This window comes from Megalopta genalis, unplaced genomic scaffold (genome assembly GCF_051020955.1).
Source record: "Megalopta genalis isolate 19385.01 unplaced genomic scaffold, iyMegGena1_principal scaffold0030, whole genome shotgun sequence".
NCBI lineage: Eukaryota > Metazoa > Arthropoda > Insecta > Hymenoptera > Halictidae > Megalopta > Megalopta genalis.
The window spans coordinates 986096-1008176 of NW_027476099.1; the positions used below are offsets into that span (position 1 = coordinate 986096).

A 22081-nucleotide genomic window follows, 5' to 3' on the forward strand; every position below is an offset into this window, starting at 1 on the left:
GCACGGGGCGGGGCTTGGGGCGGGGGCGACCGGGGGTGGAGAGGGAACCTCAGACCTTTTCTTTGTCTTCTTAGAGTTGCAGAGTTGGATTGCCGCGAGGGGGGTGTCGGAGTCCGAGTCTGACCGGATGCGTCGCTTATTCTTGCGATGCCGTGCAGGGACCTTAATGTAGCCCTCTGAATCGGAGACCTCGGTGTCCATCATACTGGTCGATGATGGCGGCCGGGGGTGAGGCGGAGTGGCGGTCGCTGAGCTGGCCTCCGTCCTGGGGAGGCTCATCCTCGTTTCCGGGGCCGGGAACGGCGTTCGTTCCGGTGTCACTGTTTCTTATCTGTAAACGATGCAATAATAAGAACAAAAAAAAAAAAAAAAATTTCGGAAATTTGTTTGTAAAAAAAAATTCCTGTATTTGTTAATAAAATTGTTTAAACAATTATTTAACAATTAGTTGCCCGGTGCTGTTGGCGGTTGGTTACGGGTGGGCTGGTGTTGCTGAAACAGAGAAAAGACAGAATTGAATTTCGGAAGTGTTTGAAATTGGCGCCCGTGGTAGTTTGCTGCTCCGTGGTTTTTCGAGCGGAGGCTCGAATGTTGTTTTCCGCCGGAGGGAACTTCCGCTGCCAACCTTGCCTAAATTTTAAGGGTTGGCAGCCCTGAATCCCTGCACGCCGACGGGAGGCTCTGATTGGCTGGGCTGGACTAGTTCCGGACAGCAGCGCCACCCCACGCTGACGGTGGCGTCTCGAAGCTCGAGGTGGAAGATGGCGTGGTTTCGATCTGTTGATTGATTTTTAAAAATCCACTGTTTTGCCACTATTGTCACGCACGATGTGTCAAAATGAAGGTCTTGAAAAACAAATCACTTTCATGTAAATAGTTTCTGTCTGGGATCGATATTCCCGGAGGAATCCGCTCCCAAAGCTCGACGTGCCGGAGCACGTGGCGTGGATTGCACAGGCTGTTTTCCACTGAGTTCAAGTTCATTGCACACAATTTATATATCAGCGTGCTCAGCTGATCGTCCACTGTACTCTCCTGGCACTGAGATAATTCTCACTTCAGGAAATACCACTTTAACAGAACTTTGACTGCGGAGCGTCGTGACAGCACGTCTCTGTCCTGCGACACCTAGCGGCGAAGTCTGGCCCACCGGTCAACAAAAACCTAGCTGCGCAAAATTTCAACCCGGTTGCAAGCTGTGGTTATCTCTGACTATCACGAAGTCAAATAATATTAATGCGCCATTGGAGTTCAGTAATGATGTAGCACAAATCTAAGCTCAATCAAAATTTATTATACGTATCTATTATTTAAAAAATATAATATTATATATTAGAACTTAGACTTATATGTGGGATTAATTTATAATAGAGTTGAATATAATTTTTATTTTGATTTCTCGGTTCGAGAGATATGAAATTATCTAATTGAATAATTGAATTTGATTTCTAATATACAGTTACGGGGTAATTTTCGTAGAAATAAATAATTGAGTTATAGCTAATTAGTACTATGATTGTAATAATATCATTTATTTTATTTAGGTTCATTTGATTGAATTATATTGAACTGTTAATTATGAATTAATTTGCTTTGTTGGAGTGAGAATATATATATATATATATTTTAATTGCGGCTAAAAAATTGGCTATAGAATATTTTTCATACATACAATTTATGAATTCATTTAAAAATTTAAATAGTTTTCATACGAGTGAAAAGTAGAGATTAATTTTTAATATTACATGAAAGTTTGAATAAGAAATTTAAATTAAATAATGGTAAATTTAGTGCGCCAGCACCAACGGTTAAACTGCTTATTCGTTAAGCAGTTTAACTTATTCGTTAATTTTAAGAATTTTTAGGGGCTTCAGTTATCTCGATGGTAAATTTTAATAATTATCTGGGTTGAATAAATTTATGCGAACCGTACAAATCGCCCGTCGCTTTCGTTATAAATGGACTAAGTCGTAACGGTGTAAAAGTATGGGACAATGTTTTCATTAAAATTTTAGTTTAACAATAAGTGTTTCATTTACATTGAAAGGATTCTGAATGAGGAAAATTATATTATTTGCACAAATTATAAATATTATTGATTTCTTAATTTAATACATTTGAAAAAGGGAATTACATGATTATAAGTTATAGTATTTATTTACGAATAAATTTAATGATTTTAAAATGTGTGTGCGTGTGTTGTAGAAGAAGAAAGTAATATTAGTATAAGTAAAAGTGATTTTTTCGTACTTTTTGTATCAGGGTTAATTAAAATAAAGTTAGTGTTTTTAATTATCTCGAAAGTAAAAGAGTTAATTTAATATTTCTGTTATGTATCATAATAGTTATTAATAATGAATTGATGAGTTTATGTTGGAAGAAAATCCTAACTTTGGCATTGTTAGTTGTTACATTTTTTATTGGAATCTTTTTTTTTTCTTTTCTTTTTTACGGACATTATTATTTCATACTTTTAAATATATTTATTCATTTATCCTACATCAAATTGAATTGGTTAGTTTAGGGTATTCAATAATAATTGAAATAAATAACGGTTCATTGTCGTATAAAGTATTAAAGTCGTGTAAAGAATTAAGTTTAGATTTATGGTAATTGAAGATTTAAATTTTTATTAATATTAATCAGTAAAATTAAATGATTTGTATTTCACAACAATTTTATTACTTTGTTGTAATATAATTTAACTTAACTGTATAAATTTATTTTAATACTAATTTAAAATTGGACTTTTGAAATTAGAATATTTAAATTTTCAGTAGTTTTAAGCAATAAAATTAAATATTTTGTATTATGACAATTAGACCGCATTTCCACGGTGGACAGTCGCATGAATTGGGGAAAACCGTAATTCGTTTTCTATGGCCATAAATCCGGTCCACGGGCTAACGATGCATACTGTCAATGTCGTACTAAGAGAAAGAAACAGTTGTGCGTTTGTCGTAAATTATGTTGAGTGCGAGCGGCGATTGTGTCGCGCCTTCGACTGACGATATACACACGACCAGGCACTCGAGGCCCCAATAGTGTTTGGTTTCCTGGATCGCAGACAAAATATATATATATATATTGCCGGGTAAGTGGCCGAGGACTGTCGCGTGGTTTTCCACAGATCAGTTTGTTTTTCCTTTAGAGAATCGCGGGTATCGGGGCATTCGTTGAATTATTAGGGGCTGCAGTAATCTGGTATGCCCCGATGCCCGCGATTCTCTAAAGGAAAAACAAACTGATCTGTGGAAAACCACGCGACAGTCCTCGGCCACTTACCCGGCAATATATATATATATATTTTGTCTGCGATCCAGGAAACCAAACACTATTGGGGCCTCGAGTGCCTGGTCGTGTGTATATCGTCAGTCGAAGGCGCGACACAATCGCCGCTCGCACTCAACATAATTTACGACAAACGCACAACTGTTTCTTTCTCTTAGTACGACATTGACAGTATGCATCGTTAGCCCGTGGACCAGATTTATGGCCATAGAAAACGAATTACGGTTTTCCCCAATTCATGCGACTGTCCACCGTGGAAATGCGGTCTAATTGTCATAATACAAAATATTTAATTTTATTGCTTAAAACTACTGAAAATTTAAATATTCTAATTTCAAAAGTCCAATTTTAAATTAGTATTAAAATAAATTTATACAGTTAAGTTAAATTATATTACAACAAAGTAATAAAATTGTTGTGAAATACAAATCATTTAATTTTACTGATTAATATTAATAAAAATTTAAATCTTCAATTACCATAAATCTAAACTTAATTCTTTACACGACTTTAATACTTTATACGACAATGAACCGTTATTTATTTCAATTATTATTGAATACCCTAAACTAACCAATTCAATTTGATGTAGGATAAATGAATAAATATATTTAAAAGTATGAAATAATAATGTCCGTAAAAAAAAGAAAAGAAAAAAAAAAAGATTCCAATAAAAAATGTAACAACTAACAATGCCAAAGTTAGGATTTTCTTCCAACATAAACTCATCAATTCATTATTAATAACTATTATGATACATAACAGAAATATTAAATTAACTCTTTTACTTTCGAGATAATTAAAAACACTAACTTTATTTTAATTAACCCTGATACAAAAAGTACGAAAAAATCACTTTTACTTATACTAATATTACTTTCTTCTTCTACAACACACGCACACACATTTTAAAATCATTAAATTTATTCGTAAATAAATACTATAACTTATAATCATGTAATTCCCTTTTTCAAATGTATTAAATTAAGAAACCAATAATATTTATAATTTGTGCAAATAATATAATTTTCCTCATTCAGAATCCTTTCAATGTAAATGAAACACTTATTGTTAAACTAAAATCTTAATGAAAACATTGTCCCATACTTTTACACCGTTACGACTTAGTCCATTTATAATGAAAGCGACGGGCGATTTGTACGGTTCGCATAAATTTATTCAACCCAGATAATTATTAAAATTTACCATCGAGATAACTGCAGCCCCTAAAAATTCTTAAAATTAACGAACAACAGCAGTCGAACCGTTGGTGCTGGCGCACTGAATTTTTACCATTATTTAATTTAAATTTCTTATTCAAACTTTCATGTAATATTAACAATTAATCTCTACTTGTCACTCGTATGAAAACTATCTAAATTTTTAGATGAATTCATCAATTGTATGCATGAAAAATATTTTGTAGCCAATGTTTTAGCCGCAATTAAAATAATATATATATATAATGTTCTCACTCCAACAAAGCGAATTAATTCATATAATTAACAGTTCAATATGATTCAATCAAATAAACCTAAATAAAATAAATTATATTATTACAATCATAGTACTAATTAACTATAACCCAATTATTTATTTCTAAGAAAATTACCCCGTAACTGTATATTAGAAATCAAATTCAATTATTCAATTAGATAATTTCATATCTCTCGAACCGAGAAATCAAAATAAAAATTATATTCAGCTCTATTATAAATTAATCCCACATATAAGTCTAAGTTCTAATATATAATATTATATTTTTTAAATAATAGATACGTACAATAAATTTTGATTGAGCTTAGATTTGTGCTACATCATTACTGAACTCCAATGGCGCATTAATATTATTTGACTTCGTGATAGTCAGAGATAACCACAGCTTGCAACCGGGTTGAAATTTTGCGCAGCTAGGTTTTTGTTGACCGGTGGGCCGTATTGCTATGCAACAAATCGTTGCTACTTGTATTGTCATCGTTATCATTTGCAAGTGTTCAATTAAAATGGAAAGATTGAACGGCTTACTCCAGGTTATGATTCGAAATGGTTGCAACGGCACAGTGACTGGCTCACATTATTTAATTAATAATATCAATTTATTTAGATCGAACGGTATAGTACTCATTGAAAAACCTGTAAGGACAATTTTGACCATCTTGAGTCGGCTACGCTCTTTGCAGAAGATTGAAGAGAAAACGTTTGTTGCAAACAAATGCAGAATACGTATTGAAATAATATCTGCAGTGGGCCCTCACCGTGGGAGGGAATGAATTGTCGGACGCGGAAATTGTAATCTTCCCATCTGCGTGCCGTATGCGGCCGGGTCTCAAGGACCGGTCGTAAAAGCAACGAGTTCCAGATCCTCGGCCTTCTAATTTCTTTCTTTAGGGACACACGAAGGCAATCAGCTTTCTTTACGACAATAATCCTAAAATTTCCTTTCGACCCCATCTGTTCGTCAAACAATACGAACATACGTCCATACAACCGGGAAAGCATTTGTACGTGACGAAGATCCCAAGAAAAAGGAAGGGATATCTCGATGTCAGTGCTTTCGATGATACAGAAATTTACGTGAAATATAAATAACGTATATATGACACTAATCAGCTACTTCGACCCGTCGATTTTGTTTTGCAACTTCATTCTAACGATTGAATATGGACTACAGCATATGCCAATATCATAAAAATCCGAGAAATGGAAGTACAAAAGCGAGAAAGCGAAAAAATGTATTTCCAGCAGTAATGAGAACTTTTGCTCTTACCATTTAAATTATATCGAAACATATTACCGAAATCATAGTAACGAAACAAAATGCTCACTTACCTCTCCTTCATAATTTTTCTTTTGCTGTATCTTGGTGTGGTCAAGGTCGGTTTTTCGATGCACCCCCCTTAATACGTCTAAACAATTGGGAAGAAACCACATCCTCCCAATTCATTGAATTCACAACCTTTGGCATCGTTTCGCTACACTTTTGAAATTGTTAAATTTATCTGTTTCTATTGTTTACAATGAAATGTAGTAGAATAATGCCGAATAGAGTAGAATATAAAAGTAGAATCAAAAAGAATAGAATTGAATAAAATAAAATAGAATGAAGTAGAATGAAATAGAATGAAATAGAAAAAATCTAAAATTATAAGAAATAAACATCGCGCGCTTTGCACTCCTAGACCGTATCACTTGGAGAACAAATCACGACTGAACGCGACGTAAAAACGCAGAGAACAGCTGAATGCGAGTCACGTTACGATACTACTAATACATGTAGCTTTATCGCCTACGAAAGTGTAAACAAATCATTTTCGAACTGCAAACAGCGGTAGCGGGAAATTTGAAATAGGGAAAGCAACCGTTGTGTGGGATCATGATTTGGACCAGGGTATGCTAGCGATGCTACCATTGGACATTGCCATTGGCAGACAACCAATGATATTTTTTGAACCATTGGCAGACAACCAATGATACTATTTCAACCATTGGCAGACAACCAATGATATTATTTGAACCATTGGCAGACAACCAATGATACTATTTGAACCATTGGCAGACAACCAATCATACTATTTGAACCATTGGCGCATCATGTAGTCCCATTTTGAAAATCCCCCCACCACAAACACGGCTCCGAGACCGACACTGGGCCTAACTTCGAGCTGCGAAGGGTCGCAGTTTCATTCAACGCTGAACTCTTGGAGGAGTAAGAAACCACGAAGAAATTGCAAGTAAGTACATACTAATATATAAACTATGTATGTGGCATTAGAATTTCAAAGTTTTGAAACGTTTGCGTACCACGAGCCACCTTCGCGCTCTTCAGATTTTGGGTTGAGAAAAGCCAGGGCATATACATGTAGTATATTTTTCGTTAAATATAAGTTAAAATATTAGTTATGTAATCGAAGGAGCGCGATCGCGCTCTTTGGCGTTTTTCGATCCTGTTTTTTTAGAACCATCTGGTATGCAAACGATTCAATTGATTTTATTTCGAATTTATAACGCGATAAAATTTAGTATTATGGAAATTTGTTCTAGTAATTGTGTAGCAATTTATTTTAATAATATTATTTTTTTTGCAGAAATATGGATCGAGAAGTCGAACAAAAAATGCAGGAAATGCAGCTAGAAGAAGAAAACGCATCCGCTGGATCAGCAGCGGCGAACACCGCCGCACCATCAACGGCGACCTCAACAGCGGCGAACACCGCCGCAGCATCAACGGCGACCTCAGCAGCGACGGACACCTCCGCCGCGAACGAGTCGCTGGACTCAATACTAGCGCGGCAGCGAGAAATCGCTGCCGCGTACGAGTCCGGGAGAGCTGTAAGTATATGCAATATAAGTGTGCACAACAGAATGTATATTTATAATATATGTATTTCTAATTCTGCTGTTATGTTACAGTCCCAGTGGAGGAACATATTGGGCCAATTGGCCAGAGGGGTAGCCAGGCCTAACCTGGCAAACCTGGTGGCGGCCAATGTAAGTAAATGAAAAATACTTTTATATATAATATAATATAGTAATATGTATAGTAACAAATTATAATAATAATATATACTTATACGTTGCAGAGAGAGCTCAAAAAACTGTTCAAAACAACTATTTATGGCCCTCAAAAAAGGGGCAATGAACGGAAAGGAAAAGGAGGAAGATGAGGAAGAGGAGGGAGAGGATGAAGAGGAGGAAGAGGAGGAAGAGGAGGGGAAGGAGGGGAGGAGGGGGGAGTTGTAAATACGTTTTGAATTTTTATTAACCACTTGACATACAATGACGTTTGGGAGACGTCATTTACTTCATGTGCCATTGTAGACTTTGACGTCTCCAAGACGTCAAGAACTGTATTCGGCGAACGCCGTGCATTTCATTATTAGATTCTTTAATTGTTTCGGTCGTGCATTGATGCTGTTTTGTTTAGACTGTTGGAGATGCTTTCCCCCTCCTAACAGTACCGATAAAGAAAATTGCATCGACAAATAAAACCGACCTGTGTTCTGGAGTATAATCGTGGAATGGGAGGTGTAGACAAACAGGACTAATCTCTTGCATGTTTCCCCCTCATGAGAAAATGTGCAAAAGGATATAAAAAAATATTTTTTTATATGTTTGATGTAGCTATTTATAATGCTTATGTTTTATATTCCAAATTGCCTACTTCACAAAAGCAATCGATTGTGAATTTTCGATTGAATATTGCAGAAGACATGCTTTGTAATTTGTCCCTGCCGGACTATCCGACACGCGGCAGACGGTCGCAAAGTGAATGCCCAACTCGGTTACAAGCAAAATATTGGACACATTTTCCTGAACATATACCCGCGACAAATAAAAAGCAACATCCTGCAAAAAGATGCCATGTTTGCGTAAAACATAATATAAGAAGTGAAACAACTTGGCAGTGTAAAATATGCCTCGTTTCGCTACATATTACTAAATGCTTTGAGATGTATCACACATTACAAAATTATTAAATTATTATTTTATACTATTACTTAATTGTTGTACACTAACACTATACTTCAACCCTATTGAATGTTATATAGCAATGTAACTTTAAAAAGAAAAGGCCCTGTTTCTGAGCTTGTACATGAGTGTCCAGTTGAGCCAAATTAAATAGTATTCTTCGGACGCGTCGATGCACATTTTATTCGTATGTCAAGTGGTTAATTAATAAAAGGATCGTTTTTATCATTTCTGTTGTTCATTTTATTTACGAGTTGCTCCATCACCATCAGTTTTTTAAATAAACGAACTACATTTAAATTATTTGTTTACTTCGCATTATCTACATATCACATCCTATCCCACTAGCACTGTCCGACAAAATCAAACTTTTTTTCTGATTTCCTATAATTATTCATCCTTACGTTTTTATTATTCTTAGTTTATTATAGTATAATGAATCATTCTATAAAAATTATAAATACATGTCTTATTAAATTATTATTATTATAAAAAAATCTATTATTATTTTAATATACTATTACTATATATTAAAATTCCTACATCACCTACCCGATTACTCGACGAGCGTTCTTGCTGCAACTGCCGCGCCGCTCACGACTGCCCCGCACGCCACCTTCCCCTGGTCTAGTAACCTAGCGCGCGGCAGAATATCTTCGTGACAACTGTTCGTTTCAAGCAAGATGGACGTGCCAATATTCGAGTAAGCAGTTCGAGAGTTGGATATATCGATTCAGAAAAGTCTAAGCTGGGGGGCTTCGGATGTAGAAAGGACCATTTTTTTATTATTGTTCAGATATTTACAGTATTCGACGAGCGTTATTGCTGCAACTGCCGCGCCGCTCACGACTGCTCCGCACGCCACCTTCCCCTGGTCTAGTAACCTAGCGCGCGGCAGAATATCTGCGTGACAACTGTTCGTTTCAAGCAAGATGGACGTGCCAATATTCGAGTGAGCAGTTCGAGAGTTGGATATATCGATTCAGAAAAGTCTAAGCTGGGGGGCTTCGGATGTAGAAAGGACCATTTTTTTATTATTGTTCAGATATTTACAGTATTCGACGAGCGTTCTTGCTGCAACTGCCGCGCCGCTCACGACTGCCCCGCACGCCAATAACCTACTTCCCCCACGGACGAGAGCAAGTTGCTCAAGTATTGATACTTTGGTTGACGCAGCGATTTCGAATACACGGACACATTTGCGAATCGCTGCCAATTCGGACTCTCCAACAGACTAATCATAACGTTCGTTTTACCACATCCTCACGGGCCGCTTATCACGCACCATATACTACTCGGTAGCAATGATCCAGGTCGGAACGGATCCAGGTGCGGCAGGTCGGAACCCGGACATTCAAGGACTGTCGTACGAAACTGTAGATATCAGTCTCCCCGTATTCCAATGATAGAGCGCATCTCCATGTAAACTGACGTACGTACATTTTTTCTTTTTTCATAATCAACAGAAAAATAAAACAAAGCTTGACATAACAGCTCCATATACCATTTACAGACTGGTAAAAACAGCTCTGTATACCGTTACACACTGGTAACAACAGCTCTGTATACCGTTACAGACTGGTAAAAACAGCTCTGATAAGATTAGGTATGGGTTTGAAGAAGAAGAAGAAGAAGGAGGAAGACCGACGAACGGTCAAAGGAAAAAGAAAGAAGGTAGAAACAGTATCGAATGAATTCTACCTATCATCAAACGAGGCGGTTTTCTACCGCTGTTATTACCCGCTTTGGGAGCTTCGGAAGCGTTGACAGATGGCGCTGCGCTGGGGTGATCAAAACAATAAACGATGCGAATGCTGCGAAGAAACAATTGGAAGAAGCGCGACGACACAATCGCACTATGGAGGGCCGCGGAGTGACCGTCGAACAGACGGCGATGGCAACGGGATGCATCTCCAGCAGACAGTACGGCTTCATGCGCGGAAAGTCGACTGAAGATGCAATTGTCGAGCTGCGCCGCATGGTCGATGCCCTGGAGCATCGGCATGTAATAGCGCTGCTGTTCGACATTTCCGGAGCCTTCGACAACGTCTGGTGGCCCTTAGTCTTGAAGAGTCTTAGGGACCGAGACTGCCCGCGCAACGTCTTCGAAGTGGTCTCCAACTACTTCGAGGACCGCAAAGTCAGTCTCACCGTCGGGACGGTAAGAGTTTCCAAGCGCGCGACGAGGGCCTCAGTCGAGAATAGATTCGTCGCCTACGCGGACGACCTCATCGTCCTCGTGGGCGGAAACTGCCGTAGAGACATAGAGATAGAAGGTCAATGAGTTGTTGACCTGATCCTAGGTTGGTGCAGATCAGCAAAGCTAGAGATCTCCGAGAAGAAATCCGAGGCGATTGTCCTGCGCAGCGGATATATCGAGAGAGATAAGATAGGCCGACGGGGAGGATCGCGCCCAGACCGAAAACGCATGGCAGTCCGCGCTTCAAAGCTAGACTTAGTGAAAAAGCCACCGACCATTTGGATCGGAAATAAGCCCTTAAGATTCAAACCCTTCGTCAAGTACCTCGGCGTCCACTTTGATAGGGGCATGGGTGTTCGAACCCACTGCAACTACATAAGTGACAAGGTCGGCTCGCTCTTCGCGAAGCTGGGTAGAATGGCAAGGCGTGAATGGGGGCTCCGCTTCGGGGCGCTCTCCGCCGTGTACTGTGGGGTTTTCATCCCGGTGGCAACGTACGCTGCCGCCGGATGGGCCGATCGGTGCACGGAGGGGGAGCTCAGGGTGCTGAGAGCTGCACAGCGCCGTGCTCTCATCGCGATAACCGGTGCATACCGCCGGTCATCGTGGGACAGCATGTGCGTGGTGACCGGTGCTACACCCATTGACGTTAAGCTCAGGCAAACCAAAGCCTTGTACGAGACGCGCAAAGGTAAAGACGCCAGACTAGGTAGCATCGTCGTTCCGGCGGGGGCCGACGATGCAAAACATAGGTTAGCGGTCGAGGCGTACAAGGTGTGGCAATCCATGTGAAATTCTTCCCACAAGGGCCGCACCACCTACGCCTTCTTCAAAAACATAGAGGAGAGAGTGGCGGCCAAGTGGACGAAACTGAACCACTACACCACGCAAGTCCTCACCGGCCACGGAAACTTCCAGTCGCGCCTACGCGCGTACGGAGTTTCCGACGGTGAGGAGTGCGCGTGTGGTCACGGATCGGACACGGTCGATCACTTCCTCCTCGACTGTCCTAATTTCGAACCGCAAAGAGAAGCCCTCCGCGAGGTAGTACCAGCCGGAGACTGGAAATGGCCGGAAGCGGCACAACACTTCGTGTCGTCTCCAGAGGCATTCCAGGTCTTCTCCGACTTCTGTAGGGAAGCCCTTTGGCTAAAGGGCTTCATGTAGGCAACCCCGGACACCTGCACTCCCCAGGACCCGGAAGGGGACGACTCACGTCCCCATCATCAACAACCCCAAACCCCTACCCATTCCTCCCAACTCCCATCCTTCCTCCTAGGTCTTCGCTTAGTGGAGGCGAGGCGTCGCGTCACGAGTTCGCCTCCCCGTGGTTCCCCGTGGGCGCTAGCGAAAGGAGGGTAAAACCAGAATTTCGCTAGCGGCTAAAGAACTCGTCCATTGCAAACGGCTCAATGGCACGTGTGGATTTTTTCTTGGCCCCTCTCCTTGACAGTGGTTGGACTGGGGGTAGATGGCAGCTTAGCTGTGTATGCCCGTAAGGGCGAGGTAACATATCCGCGTCACCCTCGCGGTGACCGGATTCACACTAGATGTCTTCCTCAAGGAGGTCTCCAAAGTCCAACCCCGCCTCCACGCGGCGGAGACCGGGCAACGCAAGTCTGTATTTGCGGCAAAAAAGGGCTATGGCACCCGCCCTGCCTAGTCCCATCCTTCCCCATCATAGATTCCTACCGATCACGGTTTTGTGGAGCTGAACGGCCGCGGTGCTTGCGTGAGGTGCTTGACACCCGCTACCGTAGCTGGCGAAGCTCTGCTACGCCAACCGCAACTTGCTTATCCGACCTGGACGGGCACCAACCATGGGCAGCCGCCTAATACCAACAACGAGCAAAGAATAGCTGTCACTCGCCAACCCAGCACGCTGCATAATCATTGCTGTCGTGTGGAAAAGGGGGTGATTACATGTGGCAGAGTACCGTCGCTGCCGAGGGCAGTGGCGGGCACCCGCCGCCGCGGTCGAGCGGCGAAGCAAAACCCTCCTAATAACCTTCATACACAGTTGGAGTAGGTAGCACGGCCTACCCAACTCAAAATAAACTTGAACACTTCTTACACGGACATGGAGTTAAGACTGGGTCTTCCGTACCCAGCCTAATGAACGATGAGCGAAGGCGGCGATTTACCCACGTTCGGACCCCTCGCAGGTGTTCCGTCGAGGGGTAGGTAATCATCATTGTGTATGCCAACATTGGCGAGGAAACGTATCTGCGCCACCTTCGCGGTGGCCAGATTCACAATAAATGTCTTCCTCAAGGAGGAACGCCGGTTTGAGATGTTCGGTGGAAACGGTGCGCACCGTCCCATTCACGTCGATTTGGTAAACTCTCTCTGAGTTGCGTTTGACCACTTTATGCGGTCCCGAATAGGGCGGTTCCACCGCCCTTTTGGCCATGTGCCGCAGAAAAACGTGCGAGCACGAACTTAGTTCTTTGAATACAAATGACCGTTTAAGATTTTTGTGAACGACGGGAATGGGGCGCACTCGTCGCATGTATTTCTTAAATTCCTCGAGGAAGACATTCGGATCGGTCGTGGTATCGCCCGAGAGGAAGAATTCCCCGGGAAGCCGTAGAGTGGTCCCGAACAAGAATTCGGCCAGAGAGGTTCCAATATCGGCTCGGACATGCGAACGCAGTCCTAACAGAACCGATGGTAGTACACGTGTCCAATCCTTAGTCGCGTGGCACATTATCGATGCTTTCAGAGCTCGATGCCACCGTTCTATTAGTCCATTGGATGCCAGATGGTAGAGAGAGGTCCGGACTCGGTCACACCCGATCAGCGACAGCAGGGTCGAGAACAGTCGCGACTCGAACTGGGTTCCTTGGTCCGTAGTAATGACCTTGGGAGCCCCGTAGCGCGACACTCACGTTTCGAAGAACGCTCTTGCCACCGACTGCGCCGAAGTATCCCGCAAAGGAGCAGCCTCTACCCAATGAGAGAATCGGTCAATGACCGTTAAACAGTAACTGTACCCGTCCGACACGGGCAGCGGGTCAACAATGTTCAAATGGACGTGGTCGAATCGACCATCCGGGGCAACAAAGTGCTCGGGCAAGTAGCTAGTATGCCGTGAGACTTTAGCACGCTGACATTTAATGCACTGCTTGCACCACCGAGCAACATCCCGGTGAATGTTGGGCCAAATGTACCGCTGTCTAATTAATCTGTCGGAAACCCTGGCACTCGGATGAGCCAGATTATGTACAGTATCAAAAACTGTCCTTCGCAACGTCGCGGGAATGTATGGGCGGATCGTCTCACCAGATATTTCATAAAATATTGGTATATTGTCCGAACCGAACAGTAGTATCTTTAATTTGATCGAGACATCGGCGGATTGGCATAATTGCTTTAGTTGCTCATCCGTTTTCTGATGTTCGGAGATTTCTTTCAAATTGAGTTCAACGGGCAGGCGGAGTGCGTCGACACGTGGCAATCCGTCGGCTACGACGTTGTCCGCCCCCGGAATGTAGTAAATGTTCGTAGTGAACTGCGCGATGAACGAGAGCTCGCGGATTTGGCGCGGAGAAGCCTTCTCGAGCTTCTGTCGAAACGCGTAAATAAGCGGCTTGTGGTAGGTCAGGATTGAGAATTCCTGGCCTTCCACATAATGCCGGAAGTACTTAACCCCTTCCCGTACTTTAGCGAGTCAGACTCGCGATGAAGATTTTTGCCCAAACATGAATATCGCGAGTCAGACTCGCGAACAGATACTTGGGCCAAACATAAATATCGCGAGTCTGAGTCGCGAACAGATACTTGGGCCAAGCGTAAACATAACAAGCAGAGCTCGCGGACTGATTTTTTGCCCGTTACGCTCGTGAATGAATGTTAGTTCCTCTCAGTACCTCAGAACAGTTAGTCACGATTCTTATCGTTGCTGTTACGAAGCAGTTCAATTATTAAAAGTTAAGAAACCCCTTCAAAATGCAAGGTACAAAAGTGTTTAGTGAAGGCCGTGATAACGAATCTTCTGATAGTGACGTGTTGATGCCAGTTGCAAAGCGAATAAGGCATATGATTATAGATGATAGTAGTGAAGAGGAAGGTACGACAGAACAACCATGGATTTGGCGAAAAGTAGAAAACACACCAATAGTTTGGAAGTATTCTGAACATCGTGGAATAAAGGCGTCTGTCTTAAATAATTTAAGCGACAATCCAACAATACTAGACCTATTCTTTATTACATTTTATAAGAAGTTTTGGGAAAGCCTGGTTACGGAAACAAATCGCTTCGCAGATCAAACAATACACGACGAGCGAAAAAAACGATGTGTAGACGACACTTGGTATCCTGTCACTTTAGACGAAATCAAGGCCTATTTTGCACTATGTATTTTGATGGATCAAGTAAAAAAATCAAGTATTCAACTTTACTGGACTAAAAGAGCTGTATTAGGAACGCCAATATTTAGAGAAACGATGCCATTTAAGAGATTTCGTCAAATTTCGAGATTTTTACATTTCTCCGATAATGAAACTGGTGATAGTAAAGACCGACTTCGCAAGATAAGGCCGGTCATTGATTTTTGGAATCAAAAATTTAAAGAAATTTACACAGCCAATGAATATGTTAGCATAGATGAATCCTTGATGAAATATAAAGGGCGTTTAGGGTACAAACAATTCAATCCGTCAAAAAGAGCTCGGTTTGGAATAAAAATTAACAAATTGTGCGAGGCAACTACCGGTTTCTGCCATGAATTTAAAATATATACCGGGCAGGACAGAACTAATCGACACGAGAGTGCGTCGGAGAATGTTGTTATCGAGTTGTCAAAATCTATAATAAATAAAGGGTACACTTTATTCCTGGATAACGTACTCTTCGCCCAACCTGTTTCTAAAATTACACCGTCAAAAGACAAACGTTATCGGGACGGTACGAAAGAACAGAAAAAATATGCCACAAGACATGCAAAAACATATTTTGAAGAAAGGAGAATTCGTGTGGAGATGTTGCAATAATTTGATAGCTTTGCGATGGAAGGACAAGCGCGACGTTTATATGCTCTCCACAAAACACAAAACAGTAGAGATGGTCGAGCAATCAAACAAACAGTTACAGAAAGTAATGAAGCCGAAATGTATCATAGAATATAATAAGGGTATGGATGCAGTTGACCATCAAGATCAAATGTTAGCCTGTTTCCCAATAATGAGAAAAGTCATGAAAGGATATAGAAAACTTTTCTTTTACATATCAGATATGGCTCTGTTCAATACCTATATTATGCAGAAAACAATTTACAGTCGAAATCGGCAGACTTATGTTAATTACCGTGTAGATATAGCAGAGGCAATTTTGAAAATTGTTAAATTACCGGACTACAAAATGCGTGGAAAACCATCAGCTGAAACGCCCCTTCGACTCCAAACCCAATATTGGGCTCATTTCCCCAAACGTATAGATCCGACACCTCGAAATAAGCATCCAACAAGAATGTGCAAAGTCTGTTATAAACGTAAAATACGAAGCGCAACGAAGTGGGAATGCTCGAAATGCCAAGTGGCTTTACATCTGCCGGAATGTTTTATTTTTTTTAGATATTTAGTTTTCTGATTAAATTTTTTTTTAATAATATGCTATTTTCTTTTAGGCGCAGTGTGTATTATATTTGAGAGCACCAAACTACATTCGAAAACTGCTATACATTTTCTACAATAACATATAAACAGCTATTATATACTACATTATTATATACAAAATATAATAAATTTATAATAAATTTATATATCACAGGTATTGCGGGCATCTACATTTCGGATCGTATTGCGACTATTTACAAACATCAGTCTGATCTGTTTAGCGCGCGTTGATGCGGATCGCTCGGGCCCGAGTTTCGTCAAGCTAAATGGCACGAGAAGGGGTTAATAGCCTCGAATACCGCCGTCAGCTCGCGATCATACGCGCTGTATTTTACCTGTGCGAGTGATAACTTGCGCGAGAAGAATGCCAGGGGTTCCCACAGTGATTTTAAACCCCGCTGTTCAAGGACCGCCCCCATTTTGAGATCGGACGCGTCAGTGACAATGCATAAGTCCGCACCCGAACGAGGGTGAGCCAGGAGAGCCGCTTTGACCAGCGCTTCTCTGGTTCTGACGGAGGCATCAATAGCCTCTTTGGTCCACTTGATCTCGCGTGCATCGTGCTTTTTCGAGTCGCGGATGAACTCGTTAAGCGGCGCTTGCAAACGTGCCGCATGAGGTATGTTCCGCCGGTAGAAATTTACCATGCCCAAGAAATGGCGGAGGTCAATGACCCTCTTGGGCCGCTGGAACTGCGATATGGCTTTGGCGGCTGATTCCAGGAGACGAATGCCCTGCGGACTGACAAGATAACCTAGGAATTCTATTTCCTTAACCGCGAAAACACATTTCGTGAGGTTCACCCTTAAATGGTGTTCCTGCAGGCGTCTCAAAACAATATTTATGTGACGCATGTGTTCCTGTTCCGACTCCGACGCAATTAAAATATCATCGATATACACGAATACGAAATCCAGATCGCCCAGGATCCTATTAAGGAAGCGTTGGAAAGTCTGGCTAGCGTTCTTCAGACCGAATGCCATGAAGAGGAACTCAAAAAGCCCAAAGGGTGTTATTCCGTCTTCCCGCTTAAATTAGTCGAGAAATCGTGTAGATAGGGAGTCGGATACTTGTCCGGAATCGTCTGCTTGTTCAGTCCCCCGTAATCTCCGCACACGCGCCAAGTGCCGTCCTTCTTCAAGGCCATATGGATGGGACTAGCCCATGGGCTTGAGGAAGGGCGGCAAATTCCGGCCGCGATTAACGCTTCAAACTCCTTCTTCGCCGCGCGGAGTTTGTCCGGATTGAGTCGTCGAGACCTCTCTGATACAGGAGGACCGGTCGTCAGGATGTGGTGCAACACATCCACTGACTTGGAGGGCGGCATCATAGCGATGCCAAACACCTCCGGGAAATCCGCGAGTATATGCTTCACGCGCGGATCCGGAACAATGGAGCTTACAGTGCTATATACTACTGATTTCGCCGTCGTCACGGCATAGAGGCTGGTCATCGAGTCGACCAGTCGGCCTCTACGAAGATCCACCAACAAACCGTAGTGTTCGAGGAGATCCGCTCCAGTAATCGCGTAGGGCACTGCCGCGATGCAAAAGTTCCAGGTTATAGCGCGGCGCAATCCTAAATCGAGGGTCCGAAACGATTCACCAAACGTGTCTATAGTCGTACCGTTGGCCGCATATAGACGGAAACCGGTTGGCTTGCCATGGATTCGAAAATTGGCAGGGACCACGGACAGTTCGGCACCCGTATAGATAAGAAACTGCTGGCCCGTAACGCGGTCGCGTACATGTAATCTGGACGTCTTGCGCCTCCCTTCGAAGCCCGTCCCAGCAATGGAAGGTTTATTTAGTTTCCCGTGGTGAACTCGTTGTACTTAGCGCACCACGGCTTGCAGGAGTGGGGCGACTGGGGAAATTTCGCATGCGCATGGCATAATTTACGCGCCGGACTCTTATGTGGGGAATGGCCGCGTGATCCCGACGACCTCGACCGACGCCTATGTGAAACCCCGCTCTTGGCCACCTTTTTGCCCACAAGGATGATCAGGCGGTCCAGCTCTTTATGTCCTTGACATAACCTTGACATAACCTCCATCGCCGTTGATCTTGGCGCAGGTTCCGCGGCGGTAGAGTGGCCCCCAGGCGCTGGTGCAAGGGCTGCTGCAACGGGAGTTCCTCCAAGCGCCGGCGCACGAGCTACTGAAATGGAAGGGCCCTCAGGGCCGGCGTACTCGTTCAAGCGATCGGCAACCGCCGCGAGCTTATCGGGGTCGGAGATCACCGTGGAAGCTAGGATCGGACGGTGAGCCGGTTGGATAAGTTCCATAAATAGGCTCATTAGTACGCTGTCGTCACACGCACCGTTATTTAAGTTCTTTAGTCTCGCAAGGGTAAGTGAGGGTCTACCGTCCGTAAGCACTTGAACCTTCAGCAAGAGGCATAGGTTAGTCTCAGGGGACTGGCCATACATCGCTATTATACGTTCCTTAATCAGCGTATATACATTTGGTAGACGCGGCACATTCAAGCATAAGTCTCTCACCGTGGCCGCGATTTCGTAGTCGAGCTCCCTCGCGATAAAGTCCGCCATGGTAGATTCCGCAGTAATATGCGACGTACGGAATGTGGACTCGACCACCGCGAACCACAAGGTCGGGTCCTCACGATAAAACGCGGGGATTTTGGGAGAGCGGTAGCTCTCGATTTTGTCCAATGCCGCGGCGCCCGCGCCCTCGTCGGCTGCTATGCTGTCCCTCTCCCACGCGCACATCAAGATGGCCGCCGCACCGCGCAAAAGTGCTGAATCACGGCACTATATTCGACACGCGCATTTCCGGGGTCTCGGTGAGTTCCGAGAGCTTCGGACGGTAAAATTACTGGCGATACCACGCCGAATATGCACCGGTGGCGGAGATTCCGTCCGCCACTGCGTATCACCCGGTCTTCCGGGCCACAGGAAATTCTGCGGTCCCCGGACGGTATGATTACGGGCGGACCGTGTCGAGAAGGCGCTGGTGACGGTGGCTTCGCGCTTTAGCTCAGCAGGGAGCAGGCCGTCACGGAATTGTGCCGGGAACCTCCGGAGCCAGCGTCGACTTCCACGTGGTCGAAGCTATAGGTGGTTTTCCGGCTGGAAATCGATGATAAGGCGCTGGTGACGATGGCTTCACGCAGTCCCTTCCAGTTGCACAATTGGCCGGCGGCAGTAGGCTTCTACCTTGTTCACGTCGATGCACACGGAAAAACGGGTTCTTAATCGAACGTTGGGGTCACCAATGTAGGGTCCAGTGTGAAATTAAATACTCCAGGTTCCCTACTATACGTGTGCACACTTCGAGGTTCAGAGGTGGAGAGCCACGAGGTGGAAAATGTGCTCCTCGTGATGGAGGAGCTTACTATATTAACCAGTAGCAAAAATGATTAAAGATTATAATTAAAGACATTATTTTATGTCGGATAATATCACTTTAATTAGTATATACTTTCATATATTTTATCATTAAATTAAGAATATGGTTACTTTTGTTTCAATCAAAACAACTACCGTGAGAATTGTTTCTAGATCAAGATTTTTGTATTATTCTGCCTCCGTTGCTCTCTCTCTCTCTCTCTTTCAATGATTCGAGGAGCTTGCCAGAGACAAATATTATCTGAAGCAGAACTACATACTATAGGAGACGATAAAGGTTATTCCAACGGCGAGGGAGAAAGAGTACTGAGAAATTTCTTTGAAATTCTTTTTAATCTCTTTGAAGTAGATTTGGATCTGAAAGTCTACCAAATGCTCAAAGAGAAGAACGAAACAAACCTGATTGCTGTAACAATGAAGTTTTTGCATAATAAGCTTAAGAAATTAATCAAAAAGATTTCCAAATATGATGATTTGTGTTGGGACAAAAGGTTGGACAGAAGAGCAGGTTGCAAGACCGAGATTGCAGAATCTAAAGCCTACGTCAATGTTAGAAAAATAATATACACTTCGAAAGTTTGATTTCTAAGGAGTTCCTGTGCTTAGAGGCAAATTGAAAGGTCGAACCTAGAAGCTATACGAAAAGACTCAAAAACTTATATGCGGAACCTATACATAAACAAGTATATCGCTCAGCAACGTTTACTGCAACAATTGTAGATATTTTCGTAAACCAACAAATAGTCTCACTGTTTATTTCGGAATTGTATCGCGAGTTCCTGAATCCAGTCAAATTAGAAGAATTTTTATACTCTTACAAATTTTCATAGATTTTACAAGATTGCAAATTTTCATTGTACAACTATCATAGGAGAAACATTATATGAAAACATTGAGAAATGCTAATAAAAAGGATATAATTAACAAGTTGACATATGGTGGATTAACGCGTAAAGATAAAGAAAAGCCTTGTTAGCTGACGAAAAAGACAAAAGAAGGGAAAGATATTGCCGTTATTACGAAACTCTCGTTATGAGAGTTTCCATCCACAGCAGCAAACCTTACCTGGATACTGAAATTACTATAGCTGAAGAAGAAAAAAGTGACAAAATAGTAAATCTAAATATTGTTTGGGTGCGTCGTATTCACACCCGATATTGCCACTCCGCGATATTGATTATCCTTCGGGTTGTAAAGCCGAGTCCGCTGCGCGACGGAGTGGAGCAATATTTTTGTCCGTATGATTAGAAAGGGACAAATATTTGGTTTAGAATGTGTCACTAAACAAGAATGATCACGATTGAGGTTGTGAACTGAAACTGACGACTGCTTGAAGACTAAGGTGATGCTGACTATCGAGTGAAGACTGGCCTTTGCCTCGGGTTTGAGCTTATATACTGGTTCGTGGATCGAATACTGGAAATTGAGTGGACATTGATGCTATGGAAGGGGATGCGGAGATGACGTAGCACGCAGTACCGCAGGTAGCAAAAACCCTGGACGGCGACCGAAGCGATGCGTACTAGCCCGTCATAAAAAATGCTGCCTATGAAGGCGTACCTTGTTTAAAGGGTGTAAATGGTTTCATTGCCGGAAAGAAAGTTATGGCATCTACGACCTTAGAAACCTAACGGACGCTACCTTTTGTCAATGGCACGTCGCTTGTTGACGGACGGGCAACTCGCCTCGTTGACCAGGACGCTCTAATGGCGGCAGCCCACGTCGTGGCCTGGCCGGCAACACCGGCCGGGCCAGTCGACGGGACAAGGGATGCCCATTGGTTCCGGGGCGCAATGACGTCGATTTGCGACATCGCCGTGCCCCGGGCCAGGGTGTACTGGTGGTCGCGCGGATAGCTGGCTATCCAACTGTATGGGCGATACAGGGAGAAGGTGGTCGCCCTGCAGCTGGCCATCAGGCAGGCGAAGAGCCAGGCCTGGCGCGACCTTCTCGGTACCTTAAACCGAGACCCATGGGGGCGCCCATACAAAATGGCGATGGGACGATTACGTCCCTGGGCGCCCCCTGTGACGGAGAGCCTGGATCCGGGGATGCTCGGACGGGTCGTGGACGCGCTATTCCCTGTCAGCGGGGAGGCGTCCCGGCCCGTCCCTCAGCTAGAGGGACATGAGTGGT

The 22081-nt window shown here is 43.1% G+C and overlaps 1 protein-coding gene across 1 annotated transcript; it reads right to left on the bottom strand.

The window, feature by feature from the left end:
- Nucleotides 1–472: 472 nt before the first annotated feature.
- On the bottom strand, nucleotides 473–19306 carry LOC143261000 (uncharacterized). Its single transcript, XM_076527635.1, has 4 exons — nucleotides 18532–19306; nucleotides 17647–18112; nucleotides 17037–17506; nucleotides 473–492 (listed from the first exon to the last, which is right to left on the bottom strand). The coding sequence occupies exons 1-4, from the start codon at nucleotides 19304–19306 to the stop codon at nucleotides 473–475; spliced, it is 1731 nt and encodes a 576-aa protein (XP_076383750.1).
- Nucleotides 19307–22081: the final 2775 nt, after the last annotated feature.

Excerpts from the sequence above, each read along its gene's own strand:
- LOC143261000 (XM_076527635.1), bottom strand. The coding sequence starts at position 19,306 with ATGTGCGCGTGGGAGAGGGACAGCATAGCAGCCGACGAGGGCGCGGGC. Across the intron at positions 18,113-18,531 it reads GAGCGGGGTTTCACATAGGC|TGCCCTACGCGATTACTGGA; the intron begins GTCGGTCGAGGT and ends GCATCGCGGCAG. Across the intron at positions 493-17,036 it reads CCTGGCTCACCCTCGTTCGG|CAACACCAGCCCACCCGTAA; the intron begins GTGCGGACTTAT and ends TCTCTGTTTCAG.